General features: G+C 46.0%; 1 protein-coding gene across 1 annotated transcript in view; it reads left to right on the forward strand.

Annotated features, from left to right (window-relative positions):
* The window catches only part of Spt6 (transcription elongation factor Spt6), a 101,353-nt gene that overhangs the window by 33,331 nt on the left and 50,381 nt on the right, over positions 1 to 17,641 (forward strand). The window contains exons 15-22 of the mRNA XM_050189070.2: positions 419 to 514; positions 608 to 709; positions 1,635 to 1,778; positions 7,856 to 7,986; positions 10,119 to 10,236; positions 11,308 to 11,384; positions 12,589 to 12,724; positions 15,031 to 15,168. Coding sequence (XP_050045027.1) covers positions 419 to 514; positions 608 to 709; positions 1,635 to 1,778; positions 7,856 to 7,986; positions 10,119 to 10,236; positions 11,308 to 11,384; positions 12,589 to 12,724; positions 15,031 to 15,168 — 942 coding nt within the window. The remainder of the gene's footprint in view (positions 1 to 418; positions 515 to 607; positions 710 to 1,634; positions 1,779 to 7,855; positions 7,987 to 10,118; positions 10,237 to 11,307; positions 11,385 to 12,588; positions 12,725 to 15,030; positions 15,169 to 17,641) is intronic.

Consider the following 17,641-nt stretch of genomic DNA (forward strand, 5'->3'; position numbering starts at 1 on the left):
ACACATTGTTACTAAGGCATGCAGCGAGCGAGTCCGCCGACACCATGTATGGAAACAAAATGCTGGCATGGGCGTCGTACCCACTGCGCATGTGCTATTTCATCTGTGCCGCCGCTGCTAGAGAATGCACTCCGCATGAGCCATGCATTCTCGTGCTCACACTTTCTGAACAGGGAGCAGTGCAACCTGTGGAATTCTGAACAACTAAAGAGCTGTGCTCAAATTTCGCATTAGGCAGTGTCATAATTGTCGGCGACATTTTTTATCCAGTTTTGAAATAATGGCATTTCTTTTATCTGCAGTCCAGCTATCGATGCCACTTTGGCTGCTGTTAACGGCAGTTGTTTTCTCGACAATTGAATCCAGATTTGCCAAGAAAATTGGCTGCGTGTTTACCTTGTCTTGTTGCATTCCTTAGGAAATTGATGAGAACCACCCATGCTATCCAGTCAAGTACCTGAAAAACAAGCCTGTTCGGGATTTGGAAGGAGCACAATTTCTTAACATGACTCAGGTGATGTCTGTTTCCTGTTCTTTTGATCTTGGGCACTGCCCTGAGGTAAGGCTTGTTTGAATATTGACTGGATTTCTGTTTTCAACTTTTTAGGCTGAAAATGAGAAGCTGCTCCAAATCACTATTTCTATGGATGGAAGCACTCAGTCGAATCCTGGAGTTTACCTTGATGAGATCAAGCAGCTCTACTACAGGGTATTTACACTTGACATCGGCTTATGATAAGTAAATTCAGCTGTTCATGCTCTGTTTCAGCAGGCGTGAACAACAGCGTGTGTATGGAATCATGTCTTAGTTACCGCTTTGCTGTTGAAAAAGAATTGTTAATTTCTTCTGAGAAATTGGTGCTATGGTTACCTCAGTGATAGTAATGGTTAGTAATAGTGCTGTTTTGCCCTTATTTGCTGGGATTGGAGGTGAGAACTGCACTAAAGAAGCATAATTTCTCCTGTATTAGTAAAATACCTTTCTGCAATTCCAAAAAGAGCAGCTGCTACCGTGGGAATAGGCTTGGTAATCCAGAAATAGCTATGTTGCCTTGAATGTTTCCTGTCTCAGCTCACCGTGGTGTCACAGATTTTTATGCTGTGTGCTAGGGCCTAGTTAATTTTCTTATTGGCAGAGATGGGCTGCATTGCATTCTAAAGGAAAGGCCAAACACTGAACTCGGCAATCTTCAGGATTCTTTACTTAGCCATAACTGTCCAAGTTAGAAAAAATTCTGAAATTTGTAATATTACACTGATGTGCAAGTGCCTGGGCTCATGGCAGGAAATTCAAGAAAGGGGAACTTTAATTTTCTCTTCTAATAACCTCTTATGACGAAAATAATGAAGACAATGTTCTGAAAAAATACTTTAGCAGTCTAATCTAAGTTAGCATTTCTTGTTTGTGAACTTTAGTGCATAAATTAAAAGCAGTAGCAGTGTGCTTTGCCTGTCTTTCGTAACCTGTGGTCGGCATTTAGGTGCACCGTTTCGCTTGGTAGCTCGATGCACTCATTGCCCTCTGTTCACTTGTGAGTGGTACTTGGGGAAACAAGACTTGTCTGTGGTGCTCCGTAGAGCCAGTTTTGAACTTTCCTGTGACGTGTGTGCGCATTGTTGTCCTTCCCACTCAGGACGAGTTCAGCAACAACGTCCAGGAGTGGAACAACCAGCGCAGTGAGGCTCTCAGCTTTGCTCTGAGCAAATTTCTCTACCCAAGCTTTGAGAAGGAGCTCAAGGCACAGCTGCTCACCGAAGCGCAAGAGGGCATCATCAAGGTGAGGTGCAGCACTGGGCAGCAGGGGTGGGTTTTGGCTTGTTGATGCTACGTCTTGGTGTTCCGTCTCACTTGTTGGTGTACCATTATTTCTCTGATGGATCTGGTTTGTTGGTGCTCCGTTACTACTCTGATGGCTGTGGTTAGTGCCCGTTTATTTTTCTTAACGACATGTGGGATGCAAAAAGAATGAGTGCTTACTTGTAATTGAACTTACTGCAGTGCACATGTGTACTGTACTCACGTTGGGACCGTGGTAGAGAAACTTTAAAACATTATGCCTCTTATAAATTATCACCATTCAGTTCAATTTCACGGCCCTGTGCATCTGGTTTCCAAAGCTTAAAAAGTAAACTCGTTGCAATATCACTCGAACTGGGGAGGGCAGAAACAAGAGTATGCATATTAATTAGACCTAAATTGACATGTTTCAAAGCACGAGTATAGTAGTACGTAGCTCCTTCAGTGACTTCCTAGTTTGGCGAATTGGTAAAATGGCAATTCTTGTTGAAAAAGTTTATGGCAGTGGCAGATCTCAGCACTCGAGCAGTAATCACCAGTAAGCCCTTCTTTGACTAATTCTTGCTAATAAATGTTTTTAATTGACTACTGGCACAGACTGCAATTTAGGGGTTGAAGCTGCCTGAGAGGATCACCAGTTTCAATATATTGATCTCCAAACTCAGTGGCAATATGCAGTGAGGACAGATATATCAAAACTGGTGCTAGTCTACAGAATGGACATAATTTGAGCACTGACTGGCTTTGGTTCTGCAATTTCACTGTGTGCCATAAAGTAAATATTTAACCCTTTCGCTGTCACGGACGTACCGGTATGTCATCGCGCTTCCCCCCCCACAGTGTCACTGACGTACCGGTACGTTCTCTATCGTGCGTTCAAAATTTCGCGCCTGAGCGCTGTGGGAGTTCCTTCGGTCTACTGGGGCGCAGTCGTTGCTGTGCCTAAAGCTCCGGACTTATTCGCCATTGCGAGGAAAACCCCTCCCAAATGCCTGGCCCTCGACCGCGCGCCGTTTTCCCAGGGCGCCGCGGCCGTGTCCCGCGACGTCATGCTACGCGGCCCTCCGATTAGGTTGTGGGGCGTGACATAGGGAAGAAGCCCCGACTGGGGACGACCGCCGTGCGTGGGGGGGTGGTGCTGCGGCAGGGACGAGCGCCGGTCACGAGAGGCAAGCTGCGAGGTACGTGAGCGACCAGCTATTTGTGTCCCCAACGCCCCGGCCTGGGGACGTTCACGTGCTTTGTCAGCTTGCGTAAGTGTGGCTTGCTGAGTGGCTCTGCGTCCCGCCCTTGCGGTAGTCGCAGGTGCTCAGTCTGTCACATTTTGCATGTCCGAACCGTCGCAGACCATTGTCGGTGACAGGAAACGCTAGGTAGCGTTTGCGAACGCATTTCGGCCCGCGTGCGCAAACCATTGTTCGACGCGGCGTGTAACCCGCCTTCCTCGCCATCGGGAACCGCGGGCGCCGAGTGTACTCCGTGTTTTTGGGTGCAGTCTGGTACGTGTTGGCGATTTGTGATAAATAAACGCCTTAACTGTCCTGGACGCCTTGTGTTCCTGGGAGAGCGCCCATGCGTACGGCCAGGGCCGGCCAGGCCTTTTGGCTCGGTGCTCGAACCTGCGGTGGGTCTATCACCGTGCGCCGTCGTGCTGCGTCGTGAGGCTCCACTTCTCGGGGGCCACTTGGTGACGCCGTGCGCGGAGACGTACAGTAAGCCCACAGCGCAAAGCTGGCGCTCCTGGATTGGCCACGCCATCTGTTGACTCTTTCTACAAGTTCGTATTTTCGCCCCTACCTGTGACAGTACATGTATTGAAGAGTACAGTGCGACTGCCACACCCCCCTCTCTCTTTGCTGAGTGGCGCGGTGGCTCCGCGTTCGCTGGATCATGCGTCGCGCATATGTGGTTATGGGTTCAAGGGTTGTTCTGCCATCTGCGCTGGTTTGAAGGTTTTTATTTTTCTTCTGTTGGTGTTTCTACTACGGCGCGTCAAGTTCAGGCGCACGCACCGTTGCCTCTCCGAAAAGAGTGACTTGGTTGCTGCTTTCGCTCTCTCGCCGCACCCTCGCTTCCGACTTGCAGCAGTAAACATAAAGCCCTTCGAACTTTGTTTCAGCCTTTTTCCATCTCCCTCTGGCTTCTTGATCACCCAACGTCCCATTTCTCTCCGTTGTGCGGGCGACTGAAAGCGCATCCTCCCTGCGTGCGGTTACTTTCGGATGGCTGAGTGGCGCGGGACCTTCGTCTGCTCATTGGAGCGGTGGCTCTTCCGATTCAGAATACGAACCGAGCTCGGATTTGGACTCAGGCAGCGTCTCATACGAGGAAGAGATGAGTTCGCATCGTCAGATTCGGATGTTGAACGAATGTTGTAGTCAGGCTGATGATGATGATGATGTTTACTAACAACAGTTGCAGAACACTGAAATGTGCATATTGCATTGACTATGTCATTTGTATACCAATCATAATAAAAAATAAATTGCTATGTTCATTCCCTGTTATGCTCGTTCCCTGAAAGCAAGCCGACACTGGGGGTGCGTCACGGCCAGAAAGGTCCGACAGCGAAAGGGTTAAAAGGTTATTGGTGGATTTTTTTGTGTTGTCACATCTATAAATCACGTCCAACGAAAGTGGCCATTTTGTTTCATATCCCAATATTTTATAAGTTGAGAAGCACCTTGTGGAAACAGATGCACCGGGAGTAGCTTAAGCTGGACAATCTCATAAATAATTGAAATAAAGGACGCATGTGCCATGCCAACCTGCTCACAAAGGTAAATCAATCTTTGTTTGATAGCATTATTCGATACCGACATCTTTTTCTAGAGCGGAGCTTTTAGGCCGCCTTTCCTGCGGCGAGCATCGGCGTTGTCCCTCGTAACTGGCCGAATGAACACAGCGAAGGATGAAAGCGAATGCGAAAAATGAAAGATGGCGATACGGAAGAGAGCGAAAGGAGGAAAGCAGAGGCGGAGGGTATGGCGAGAGCATGAGAAGAAAAGCTTAGTGCAGCACAAGACTGGCTCTGCGGCGACGATGGCTACAAGTTGGTGCCAGAGTAGCGTGCATCGTCTGTATGGGAACAAATCGCTGCATGCGCGAAGGTCTGTCTGCGGCAGCTGCTGTGAATCACGCCCACGCATCACCCACATGCTGCCTCTCGCAAACTCCTGATTAGCGGGGCAGTCACACCACATTTTGCTCCGTTTGCAACGTGCTGCACGAGACAAATTGTCTGTGCCAGCCAGTATATTGAAAAATGAAAACGCATATACAGCTGCACTCAAGTTTCGCATTATGGGGTGTCGTAATCGTCAGTGATTTTTTTACCTGAACACATAGGCCACATAGAGCAACTTGACCACATAGAGCAACTTTTGTTCGTGAAGCCGCGTTGAGCCACGGGATTCGGATGTTTTGAGTGGAACACCCGATGTGTGGCAAATGCTGGTGCAGTGTGATTTGATAAGCATTTATTTTTGAGGCATGTGGCTTTACTACAGCTGCTGTCGGTATGTGAAAGGCATCCTGCACAATTAGGGGCCATAGCAATGACAGCGACCTCATTTGTGCATAGAAGTATCTGCAAGAGGTAATTCAGTATAGTGATCAAATTTGAGCATTACGTTTAAATCCAGTGTTTTATTGTTGTGTAAAGTGGAACTGCATGTGCTAGATGAACAAACCAAACTTGGACACTTGAAGCAGAAAGCCTCAAAGTAATTGTAAGCCAGCAAATGTGTTTACAGGTTCATTTGGATTTTGTCAGTGTGGTTTATCTATAATGTCTAGTTTTCTCTTGGTAGACATGGCTGCAGTACCTAAGTCCGAAGGAGTGTGGAATGCAGCAGTGCTTGCATTGTGAGGTTTATGTGTGCATCAAAAAAAGAAACTCAAGGAGTTCAGAATAAATTCGGAGCCTTGTTCTACGTCATCTCTCACATCCCATGTGTTGATTTTGGACATTACAGGGGCCCTGAAGCACTTTTTCTTGAAGTAGAGAAATGCATTTGAAGTTAGGCTACAGCGGAGCTGGGTGTGCCCCACAAAACTCCGCCTACTGAACGTCACCGTGGTAGAGTTAAAATTTGGTTTTGGATGTTCAGATAGACGCCACTATTTCTGATTTTGGTGCCTACGACAAGCCAAGCATGTCAATTGCGATTGTCCTCTGCGACCCGCAGTGCGCTCAGCCAGTGGACTCGTGGCACCCCGCAGTGGCCGCAGTATTTACGCTACATAGCAGACTACAGCTGAGCAACTGCAGCATTTGCTTTGTGCATGACGGGGCTAGAGTGCGCGCTCGCACTTATATGCACCCAGTCTGGCTGTGCTACATGGTGCAGACCGGCTTTGTCTTGCACCAGCTTGACCGACAGATAGTAGCCACATACAACTTGTGCATATTAAAGCGCCATCTATAGCCCATTACGAAGAGAAGTCTGGCAAGCCTTCTAACCAGAAGCAGCCAGGAATTACCACATGCTGGCAAACGTGCGTGTGGTTTGACCTTTAGTTTTGCAGGGTTCGGAGCTAGTTGAGTGTTCAAAACTAGACGAAATCAGCGAGACCTGATGACTGCGACACCGATAAGCAGGATAGCCAAACTTTAATTCATTCATACGTGAATGGCCGCAGCCGAGTCGTCGGCTTCTTCCGGAAGTACGTAATTATTATTGAAGTTCAAAAGCAGATTTTCGCTCACTTTAGCCTGTTTAATAAACTGTGTCAATAAATATACCGAGTAACAGTAAGAACAAGCGCATTGATCCAAACACCCTTCTTGATTGACGTCACCTATTGGCCAATAGCAACCACATATACGAACCAGCTATGTTAAGAAATGAAGCGTCCAGAAAAGAGTGAGGAGCAGGCTTCTGTTGAAAAGAGAGCGTTTGAGATAAAGGTGACTTCCTGCTCTGCTTGCGAGATCCACACACCTCGCACAACTGCAAAATTTGACTGAGATAATCGCAGCAGCATATGATATCTGTGGACTGTTTTTTCACCAAGCCCGAGGAGTGGTTCAGGGCTCCTTTAAGCTCACTCTGTTAAGCATCAGTGATTATAGCACTAGCAGCCTGCAGCACTGAGGACAAGCAAGCCAGATGATCATAATAGATTTTATTTCATAGTAAACTATACAGCATCATTTTTCTTAGGATGAGAATGTTGCCACAGCGATTCTAAGCTTAAGGAAGAGGTCCAGAGGTCTATTTGAACTTTTTCTGTGTTCTGAACTGTTCAGAACAATGAAAAATGTTTTTTTTTTTTTCTTGGAGGAGCAGGCACTTAGAACATTTTAAGATAGTCTGTAAGTAATAGTAATTTGTTAAAACAAATAGGCTGTGAGTAAGGTGTCTAGCATATGCTGAGCCAACCTGATTGAAGACATGGAAGGAATTTAGAATTTCTGTAGATGTCTTCTGCTCGAAAACACTGGATAGATGGAGCTTTTTCTGGGTTTTCAAAAGAAGGAGGTGGAATCTGAAATCTGCAAGTGGAATATCCGATTGGTCGCTTTTAAGCGCTCTAGTGGCACCCTTCACATTTGGCTGGTTGAAATCAAGTGCCTGGAACACTTTCACCTTGGGACACACAAGCGCTTGTGTGTGTTGACTTGCTTGTCCTTGTCTGTCCACTGAATTCAGCATTCCAAAACTATGTATGTCTTACCAACAAAGCCGAACTTCAACGCTTGTCACATTCACCTGATTCATTCAGCACACTTGAAAGTGCTCTCACCTTCGAACTGTGAACCTAGATTTCATAGAATTGTGATCACTTGGCTGATCTGATTGATTGCTCTGGGAGCAGGTGAACGATCAAAACTAAGGCACACTTTTACTGGCTCCAATTTTAAAGGTTTCCGGATCAATGCAAACAGAATCAGAGCATGGTAGAAAACAGTCAAATGCTGTGCCATAAAGCTCTACGAGCTGCTTGTTTGTGACCTCTGCGTCACTGTGTCTTTCTAGGATAGACTTAGACTGCTGCTAGCTTGCGTGAAACATTTTTATATTCTTTAATTGTTTGCACGTGCGTTTCCAGGCTTGCTCCCGCAAGCTGTACAACTGGCTAAAGGTGGCCCCGTACCAGGTGGACGCCCAAATGGAGGAGGACGAGGACTTTGACACTCGTGATGGCATTCGGGTGTTTGCCATTGCCTACGAGAACAATTGGTGAGGGGTACCCCTGTTTGGCAGGTGAATACATGGTGGCACTTGTGGAACTGGAAGTCAGTGATTTAGAACAGCACAGTTAAATCTCATTTCAATGTACTTCACTTTAACAAGTTTTAGCGCACAATGAATTTTTGATAAACTTGCTTGCATTAGTGATTGTGTATTCTTCTCTAATGTGATTAGCATTCCTAGAACAGTGGAACCCCATTGAGGCGTTCCTCGCTGTTGGTTTCCCGGCTGCTACGTCGTGTTTTTGTGGTTCCGACGTAAATTCCACTGACTCCTATGTATTATGGTCCCATTTATACAGTGCCATTCTGTAATGTTCCCACATCTTACATTGCATTTGAAAGTGGCCACCACGTAAATATAACGGTGCAGGGAGGAATTCGCTCTCACATGTTGCAACAAACAACCGATCGTTGCAGCAAGCAACCAATTTGTTGCGGCACCCGACCAAATTGTTGCAACAAGCACCGAACCTCTGTGCTCGCGGCGATGCCACACAGTCACTTTCCGTATTGTGTCGTTTCATGTGCTTGTACTTTCGAATAGTTCAGATGTCTGCCTCGAGCGAGTTAGTTGCAGTGTCCATGGCAAGAAATGTAAAAAAGCAAACAGAAACATTGCTCTTTGGAGGCGACAGGGAGCTTTCTGTTTGCCGATGGTTTTGTTGGTGTCAGCATCTCTTTTGCGAATGCCACTCTTACTATATAGTGCTTCGGTGATGCGTGACAGCGGAATCCATGGAAAATAGCAACAGTGTGGGTTGAGAACCAACAGCGATACTTTCATGGATAGCTCATACGGTGACAACAGATGAACCGAAGAGTTGTTGGGCAGAGCGGTTGATTTTAGGGCTTTCACTATAACGGCCTTTCAGAATAACGACCAATTTGCCGCAATCTTCTGAAGTTGCTTATAGTGAGATCACATTGTATATAGTCGCACGTGTCACATGGGGACTTTCCAGCGGTGCTGCTAAATGGCACAGCATGTCCTGAGGGGTGCGCAAGGGAGAAGCCCGGCTGCATACGTGCCTCGTGACGCGTTTTGGTGATGGCAATGCGCTGTGTCGTGGCATTGCTTCCGTGCTAATTGCATTGATGTCGACATCCGTTGTGATATGGGTTCTGCTGGAATTATTTTACCTTCATAAAGGTCATCGTAAGTGTCATCGCCGTGCTAACGTGTGCACCTTGTGTGCCTTGCAGAACTTTGCTATCCTTTCAGGAGCGCCAAGAACTAGAAAATTTTCAGGGATAATGTGCTCACCAAGTGCCTTTGCATGCTAAAGAAATTAGATTGCTTGTGTTACTTGGAATTGTGCTGCATTGAGAACCTCACAATTTGAGAGCAAATGCTGAAGTTCCGCTGTCATTGTCTGTTGTTACACAAGTGTAACAGTAAACTAATACCCACTAAACACTGCTGGTAAACTCGCTGTTTATTCCTCACTCACATGGTCCCTACGGTAAATGACTTACGCTGTGCTAGCATATATCATAGTGTTCAAAAGCGCCTATGTTACCTAAAATTTACTCAAAAACTTTTGAGATGAATTTAGTGACCTTGCACTAACATGTAGCAATAGTTTCGAGAATTTTTCATCTCCCTTTTAAAAAAATTATAGCAACACTGTGCAAAAGTTGCTGTGCTGCTGGAACGAAATGCAAAAATACTTAATTGCTGAGATTTCAGGGAACATTAAATAACCCCAAGTGGTCTAAATTGATTCAGCACTGTCCAGTTTATCGTCCTTCGTAGTTTCTTAGGTGTAGCTCTGAGGCAAGACTTAGCAACCACGAAGGCATTTTGTGTAGTGCAACTAGTGCATGGATGCAGAGAGAGAACAAGTTACGAACATAATGCTAAGGCACAAAACACGACGCTAACTTTGAACAACCTTCTTTTAGCACATCTATTGGTTGTTAGAAGTTAGCGCTGTGTTTGCGTCTTGTTCTTCTGCTTCCCTGTGGCAGGTAGTTGCCCTACACGAAACGCCATCGGAATGGTGCGCAACAAGCCCAAATCACAACCCTGATTGGTCATTCATTCAGGCTCCACACTGCACTGCACAGTTATGCCAGTTCTCACCCAATGTGTAATCCAAGCGTTGCTTTGCACAGGGAGGTTCCTGCTTTCGGCGCACTTATAGACGGCACTGGTGAAGTGATGGAGTACATTAGGCTCCCCCACTTGCTCAAGAGGAAGAATGCCTGGCGGGAGAAGGAGCGGGAACTCAAGGTGAAGTGTACTGGGGAGGAATAAATAAACGCAAGAAGACTGTTTGCTAGGAATGTTCACCTAACTGAAAACATTTTTTTTTTATGGGGGGGGCCCCCCCTAAAAGGCTTCGAAACGATAATTTGTATACCAGAGTTGAGAGGTGTTACGGGGTTGACTGCATGTGGTGGAGTATTGGCCTGAGGCCACAAACAGTATACAGTATGTTAAACAAATATAAACTGCTCTTTTGGCAAAATAACTGTCTCATTCTCATGAATTCATTGCCAAAGTGTCACAATGCAGGGCTTGTCCATTTCATGCAGAATAGACCACAGCCAACTGCAGTAATGCAGAACTAAAAAAAAAAAAACTTCCATTTTTTATAAGTTGTTGTCAGTAGTGCATGTTGCTGAGTGGCATTAGACAAATTGTCTCCTACGGGTGCTGTACATCTTTCATATAATGTCTACTTAAGGGCTCGAACAGCATGGCAGACAGTATGAAGTTGTATGCCATGTTGCCTGTGATGTCCACATGTTGCTGTTTTATAATACATGGTCTGACCATGGCACACATTTTATGCTGCAGGCTGGGATAGTGGAAGCTGCATGACCTGGGATACTCAAAATGTTTTCTAAGAAATACCGCAAGTTCTTTTTCTTGAGGTGACAGTTTGATTTTGATTTAGTGCACTCAATATATTTACACAGCTGTTTTAAGTTTAGAGCCACCTAGCGATTTGCAACTGTTTGCTGCTGTTTAGTTTTGAGCAGAGACCCAAACTATACTTAAAATGAATCGCATGCTTATGAGATTTTGCTTCTGTACCTTTGATGAAATGAACGTAAGCAAATCCCAATTCACATGTCTCGGTATTCTCAGCATTGCACTTTCTGAAAAACAGTAAACACCATGTGAGATTGTCTTCACCTGAAATGTCACAAATTCTGCAATTATCCTCCTGCACTGGATCCCTGTTTAACTGGGGATTGTATTCCCACATGCCTTCATGCCATTGCATGTCATTCATTTATGTAAGCATTTCTAGGTCAAAGGTGTTCTCATTTTGCTCGTAAACTGTGTTTCTAGGAACTTGATCTAAAGGTCCTCAGGAAGTTCATTCGCAACAAGAAACCTCATGTAATCTGCGTTGGAGCACAGTCCAGGTGAGGATATTTACACCTTCTTTTATTGGGTACGAAAGATATCTACAAAGTTCCTTTGTAACATGCCTTTATGGGTGCTTCAGCGTGACTTAGTTGCTGCTGTCTTCCTATTTTAACTTAGTTGTGATTAAAGTGGATATCTGATTTTACCATGGTGGCATTTGGTGGGGGAGGGAGGGAGCAGTGTCCATCATATGCTAATTAAGGTGACCGTTTTTGGATGACCATGTGTTCTCCTCCTCTTGCTGTTACTGTTCCCACGCGGAGTCCCATCTCCTTGTCGCAGAGGAATGCTTAACATTTTGGAGCACATCGACGAGCTTTCTGAGTTAATAATAAAAAGAGTTGTTGCTTGACTGCGCGTGGTGTGGTTTTGCTCTGGTGCAGCAAACTGCATACAGTATGTGGCACAGATCAGGAATTATCATATTTACTTGCATAGAACCTGCCCACCTGTAAGACTCGCACCCCCTACATTCAAGGTCAAAAATTGAAAAAAAAAAAAATTTTTTTCACCAATGTTACCAGCCACAATTGCATGCATCGGCGCAAAAGCCACGTTTGGGAATGTGATGACCAAGTAGTAAAAGGATGGAGTAAAGGACATCCGATAGCAGGTGCATTGAAGAATGAATCAGAACTTGTCTAAACATGAATAAATGTACATGTAGTGTGCAGCCAATGTTTGAATTATTCTGTACATCATTCGCAACATTGTCCATGGCCTTAGCAGGTAAAGATATTCCTGACTTGTGTGAGGACCGCACCCTGTTAAGTTTCCAACAAAGTGCCTGTCTTACTTGATTAAATGCAGTGATCAGTTAGGATTAAGGCGAGTAGCTGCCTTTAAGGTGGCTATTACCATGTGCTACCTGCTGTGGTGGCAAGTAAGCTACAATGTTTTTCTGCTGAGCATCAGGATGAAATGGCAGGTTAGATTCCTGGCTCTGTAGGCCATGTTCCAGCTGGGCAGGAACTCGAGGACGCTCGTGTGCTTTTTAAGTGTGGGTCAAAATTAATCTGGGGCCCTCCACTATGTTGTGTCTTACAGTTCGAGGATTGCTTTGCGGCATTAAAAGCTGCCAGTCTGTCAGTTATCACGTGCTGTCATTTGAGTGTCGTTTGACGTGACTTCTTGCACAGTGCTGTTTGGTGGAGGATGAAGTTCTTTGGTCCTCCGGTCTGATGCTTCTTTGTGTTACAGAGAGGCAGTCATGGTTGTGGAGGACATCAAAGGCGTAGTATCTGAACTAGCTGAGAATGAACAGATGCCCCTGATCAATGTGGAGCTGCAGGACAATGACCTGGCAATGGTCTACATGAACTCCAAAAAGGCCGAGGTCTGTAGGGTTTTTTTTTTTTTTTCACATTTTGGTTTGCCTCCTGCTTTTAGTATAGTTTGAGGATGCATTTGGATGTGGGAAAGTCCCTCTGGTGGGAGAGGGGAGACTTTGATGATGCAAGTTGGCTTCATAATTATTCGAGTTGGTACATTATTTTTCCCCCACTTAACCAAGGATACACTCTCTGGTCCTCCCATTTTGGGACAATTACAGGCATTGCTTGGGAAAGTGATGACTCTGGACAATATAACTTGCATATACGAAGTGCTCCAATGTGGCATAGCGGATTTGAGGACACTACTTGGCAACACTTTATTCGTCGCAGTCGATTGTGGGATCTGTGTGGTAATCACTAAAGGATGGAATGATTAATTGCAAATTTACTGATTAAAGCCAGTACGCAATTTGCAAGAAATCTTGTGCCTTTGAATAATGTTCAAGAAATAGACACAAAAAATAAATGCAGTTAAGGAAAAATGTCAGGCAGAACATCAGTGCATTTGGGACGTATTTTATTTAAAAGAGCTAGCCAAATGATTTTTAACATATGGGTATACTTCGCATCCTGGCTGGCCAATTACGTCTCCTAAGTTGCTAATTAAAAATGCACTAATAGACGTACAGTCACCGACCAATAATTCGGACTCGACGGGGACGGCCAAGAAGTCTGAATAATTGTGAGTCCAAAATACCAGATTTGCCTGAAAATAAGTGACTTTATTCCACAAGGGGCAGAAAAAGGTGTGCTGTATTCTAGCATCGCCACTCTCGGCTTATACCTTCAATCGTGTGTGACTAGTGCAAGACGCATCAGCGTCTATTCACGATGGCATTCTTGGTATTGTGCTAAGCACGCTATCTTTTGTGTGACCAGCGCAAGACGCATCGGCATCTACGAGTGACGGCATACTTGGCCCAGTGCTAGGCAAGCTATCTTATCCCAGTGAGGAAATGCTGCCGCCTGTTGAGGTATCCGGTGCTAGTCACTGGCAATAGCGCTAAAATGAAAGTATCTTCGAAACTGATTGTCCAAAAATACGGCCCAAGTCTGTCAGTGCATTGCTGTGTGCTTGCCTTTGGCCACATTTCGTGGCCGCGATTTTCTAGCAACACCTTTTGTACTATTTCTTTTCACACTTTTCGTGCTTCATCAGCGTACGGAATGACGCTCCGCATACGTAAGTCAGCGGGATCAGCCAACCATGAATGGTGGATAAGAATGGCATAGAATCAAGTGGAAGGCGTCGGTGCAAAATTGCAGACTGTATCTTGTGCATTACTGTTCTGTCGCTACATATTGACGAAAGTAAACGGAAAGCGGATCCTCATTAAACGGAACCTCGAGGGACCAGGGAAATTGGTTCAGTTTATCAGTAGTCCCGTTTACTGAGACCCATTACAGAGAGCATTGCATGAATACAAAACCAACCAACCATGAGGGTGGTGTTCCGCTTAAGCGGCAGTTGCGTTTAAGCAATCTCCGTTTAATCGAGAAATTACTGTACAGTCAATCCATGCACCAGATTCTCATCGGCAACTGCACGATTGACAGGGCTTAGCTAGTTTCTGTTTCAAGGAGGCCTCGCCAGCAACATGGCCAATGACAATGCCAGTGGCATATCAAAATGAAAATATTCCTATTTCTGCTCGAATCGATGGCCAAATTAGCGCACTGTCATGCAGTTTGAGTCAGAATTATCGGAAGACGCGCTGCAGGGTGTCCGAAATTTCAGTCGTCCTCGTAACATTCAGTCTATGGGGCTAGTGGTGGTGTTGCAGGGCTTCCTGAATAATCCAGCATGTCCGAATTGTCGGTTGTGCCGGAACAACACACAGTGGGTGCATACCCACCACCACAGTGCAGGCCGAGGATTGGCGACACATGTCGCGTTGTGTCGCAAGAGGGGCCTGGCAGGAGAGAGGTGATGTTCATGGCAGTGAAACGGTCTTGGAGTGCAAGCAAGGCTCTAGCAGTCTCTTAAATTGTTGGGCACAGGGTCACCCTGTGTTGATGTTGAACAGAAGGAGAAGTGCGTGTTCACCATGTGCATGGGCCAGGGAAATGAGGTCCGAATAAGGCACTCGCACTGAGCAACTGTAACTGACGGATGCACAGTCACTTCATTCCTTATAACCCAAAGTAAATAAATTAGCTCTTATGTGCATCTGTTTCAGTTGTTCATTGTGATGTCCTTGGGTAGTGTATCTGTTAAATTGGTGAATTTATCTGAACTTTGATGTACAGATGAAAGTAGTGATCCGATGTGTAGCAGCCAACTGGGCATCATGTGTGTGCTTTGCAGAATGACTTCCGGGACTACCCCTTGCTGCTGCGGCAAGCCATCTCGTTGGCCAGGCGGATGCAGGATCCCTTGGTTGAGTTCTCGCAACTCTGCACTCCAGACGAGGAAATTTTCTGCCTCAGGTATCACCCTCTGCAGGTGAGTAGGAAGCGTGGTTGTTGCATTCCATTGCATGTACGTGGAAACTCTGGAAGTATTTACACTCAGCGTCCAATTTTTCGGCCTCCCTAGGGACTGCGAGAACATCCGAAAAGTCAGGCAGTCCGAAAAAACTAATGCATGCAGAAAACGTCCCATTCTATAGGTATTTTTCGGATGGGCGAAGGGTGAAGTATCAGATGCGCAACTCTGCCAATGCATCATTGAGGTGACTGAAAATAGCTGTTCATAAAATTTCTTTAAAATACTGCGGCAGGTGCTGTCAATGTAGGTGGCGCTATCTGCAGCTGGGTTAACGCTGCCTGTTACTGCCTTAGCAGCAAGAAAAAAATCTTTGATCCTCTTTTGCATGGTGTTTTGCTTGCACAAGATGATGTATGCTTCAATTTCGGCCATGGTCATATCATCACTACACACTGACGACAGCGTTATCATTGCTTGCGTCAACTTGGGGCTCATTGGCTGTGCAGGCTCTGGCTCTTCATTCTCAGTGTCAGAGTTGTTCGAATCCACCAACACTTGACAGATAACTTCATCGTCGGTTAACTCCGCACAGAGTTGCCGGCGAATCCTTCAAAAGTTATCCCGGTTGGAATCGAAACTCCAGCGGCGCGCAGGTCGTCGAACACAAAGTTCATGGAAGGAGACTGATCACACACGCTGTTGTTCTATCGGTGCCGAGTGTGAAGCCCGCGTGGCGAAAGCAGGTGCAAAGCATCTGTTGTGTAACTGCCCTCCACGAGTTCGCAAGCATGCCGACGGCAGACCTAAGGCCAATGGTGTAACTTTTGCTGCTGCCTGAGCACAGCACCATGCGGCTGAGCATGCGTAACCTGTACAGAAGCATCAGGTAGCGGATCATGCCTTGGTCCGTTGGCCGCAGGATTGCTGTGGTGTTCGGCCGCAGAAATTGTGTATATTGTGTTTATTATAACTGTGTATATTATAACCGATACTTGTTATAACTGGGTTGCATGAAAAAAGCAGAGGGGACAAGCATGCAAACATTTTAATTATACAGGAAGAAGTACAGTTGAACCCGCCTATAGCATTACTGGTTTTAACAATACTCAGTTGTAACAGTGAGTAGATGCTGCACTGTGAACTTTCTCATGTGTTCTATGGTAAAATAAACCACTTACTACAATGATCCCATGCAGCTTCACTCACTATAACAATTAAATCTGGCTACTGTGTGTCTGCCCCCCCCAAAAAAGGAATGCGAAATCCTGGAGAAAAAAACAAGGGAGCTGTTTTGCCTTACTGGCCTTTGTGCTATACACTCCGTACAGCATGCCTTTGTCGCCCCTCTCCCATCTCTTTTCCACTCCTCCAATGTCAGCGAAAGGAAGGGAGGGAGACGGGTGCACGACGAAGGCCTGCTCTGGGCCGTGGGGGTGTGCAGCACAAAGGGGAGAGTCTGTCAAAGTGGCTTGCTTTTTTCTTTCTTTCTTTTTTTCCCTTCTTTATTCTTTTTGAGGCAGTGCAACAAAGGCTTGCCATGCGGGATGTGTGTTACGGAGGCAGGTAGGGTGAACCAGCTCGCATTCTTTCTCAAACTTTTTTAGATGTGAAAGCGTCAAATGGCTCATTGAGCGAAAATGCCGGCATCAGGCGTTTGTAGCAGGCTAAATTCCCATTGGCTGCAATGCCACGTCATGAGCGTGCCTTGGCGGAGCAGAGCGGGCGAAACAGAACACCAGCGCACCAGGCGTTGTGTGAGGAGAGAGGGCATCGCCACGACCCTGCGTCATCCTCCCTCTCAGAAGCCTGTGTTATCGGTGCATTCCTTGTCCCTGCAAGCTCTCACCTGCGTTTTAACTGCACCTCGGTAAGGCCAAATCAAAACACGCCAAGCATCTCAATGCTCTCGCTTGCTCGCAAGAAATTCATAACTTGAAGGACCACTCAGCAGCGTTCCATCGGGCATTAATGCTTTCGCATTCACAACTCACAAGAAATGCTTAGGTGTCCTCGGGATTTTTTTGAAACGATCTGACAGTCATTTTCTTTTGACGCACACACACAGTAGGCTGATTTATTTGTTATAACCGAAAGTGCGGTATGGGAGCATTGTAGTACAGTGCAGTCCACTTATAACGATACCACATATAACGATATATCGGTTATAACGATGGGTCGACATGAGAGTGTCATTTTATGCATTAGGTCTATGGGGAAAAAAACCATTTATAACGATAGGTTATTCACCGCATATCGGATATAACGATCAAAATTTTGCAGTCTGGACGGCGTTTTCCGTGCCAAATAATCGTAACGTTTGCGTTGCTTAGTTCCCTGAAACGAACGATGTCGAGACGAGGCGATGTTTACCTCCGTAAGTTCGTATCTGCCGCCATTACCGCGCAGCGCGTCTCGCCCCGCCCGCGCACGAGTAGGCGCAGCCAACGTTGGCGCAGCGCGCCACAAGATGGCGCTAGCTGCTTCATGC

Source organism: Dermacentor andersoni, chromosome 3, assembly GCF_023375885.2.
Source record: "Dermacentor andersoni chromosome 3, qqDerAnde1_hic_scaffold, whole genome shotgun sequence".
Lineage (NCBI taxonomy): Eukaryota > Metazoa > Arthropoda > Arachnida > Ixodida > Ixodidae > Dermacentor > Dermacentor andersoni.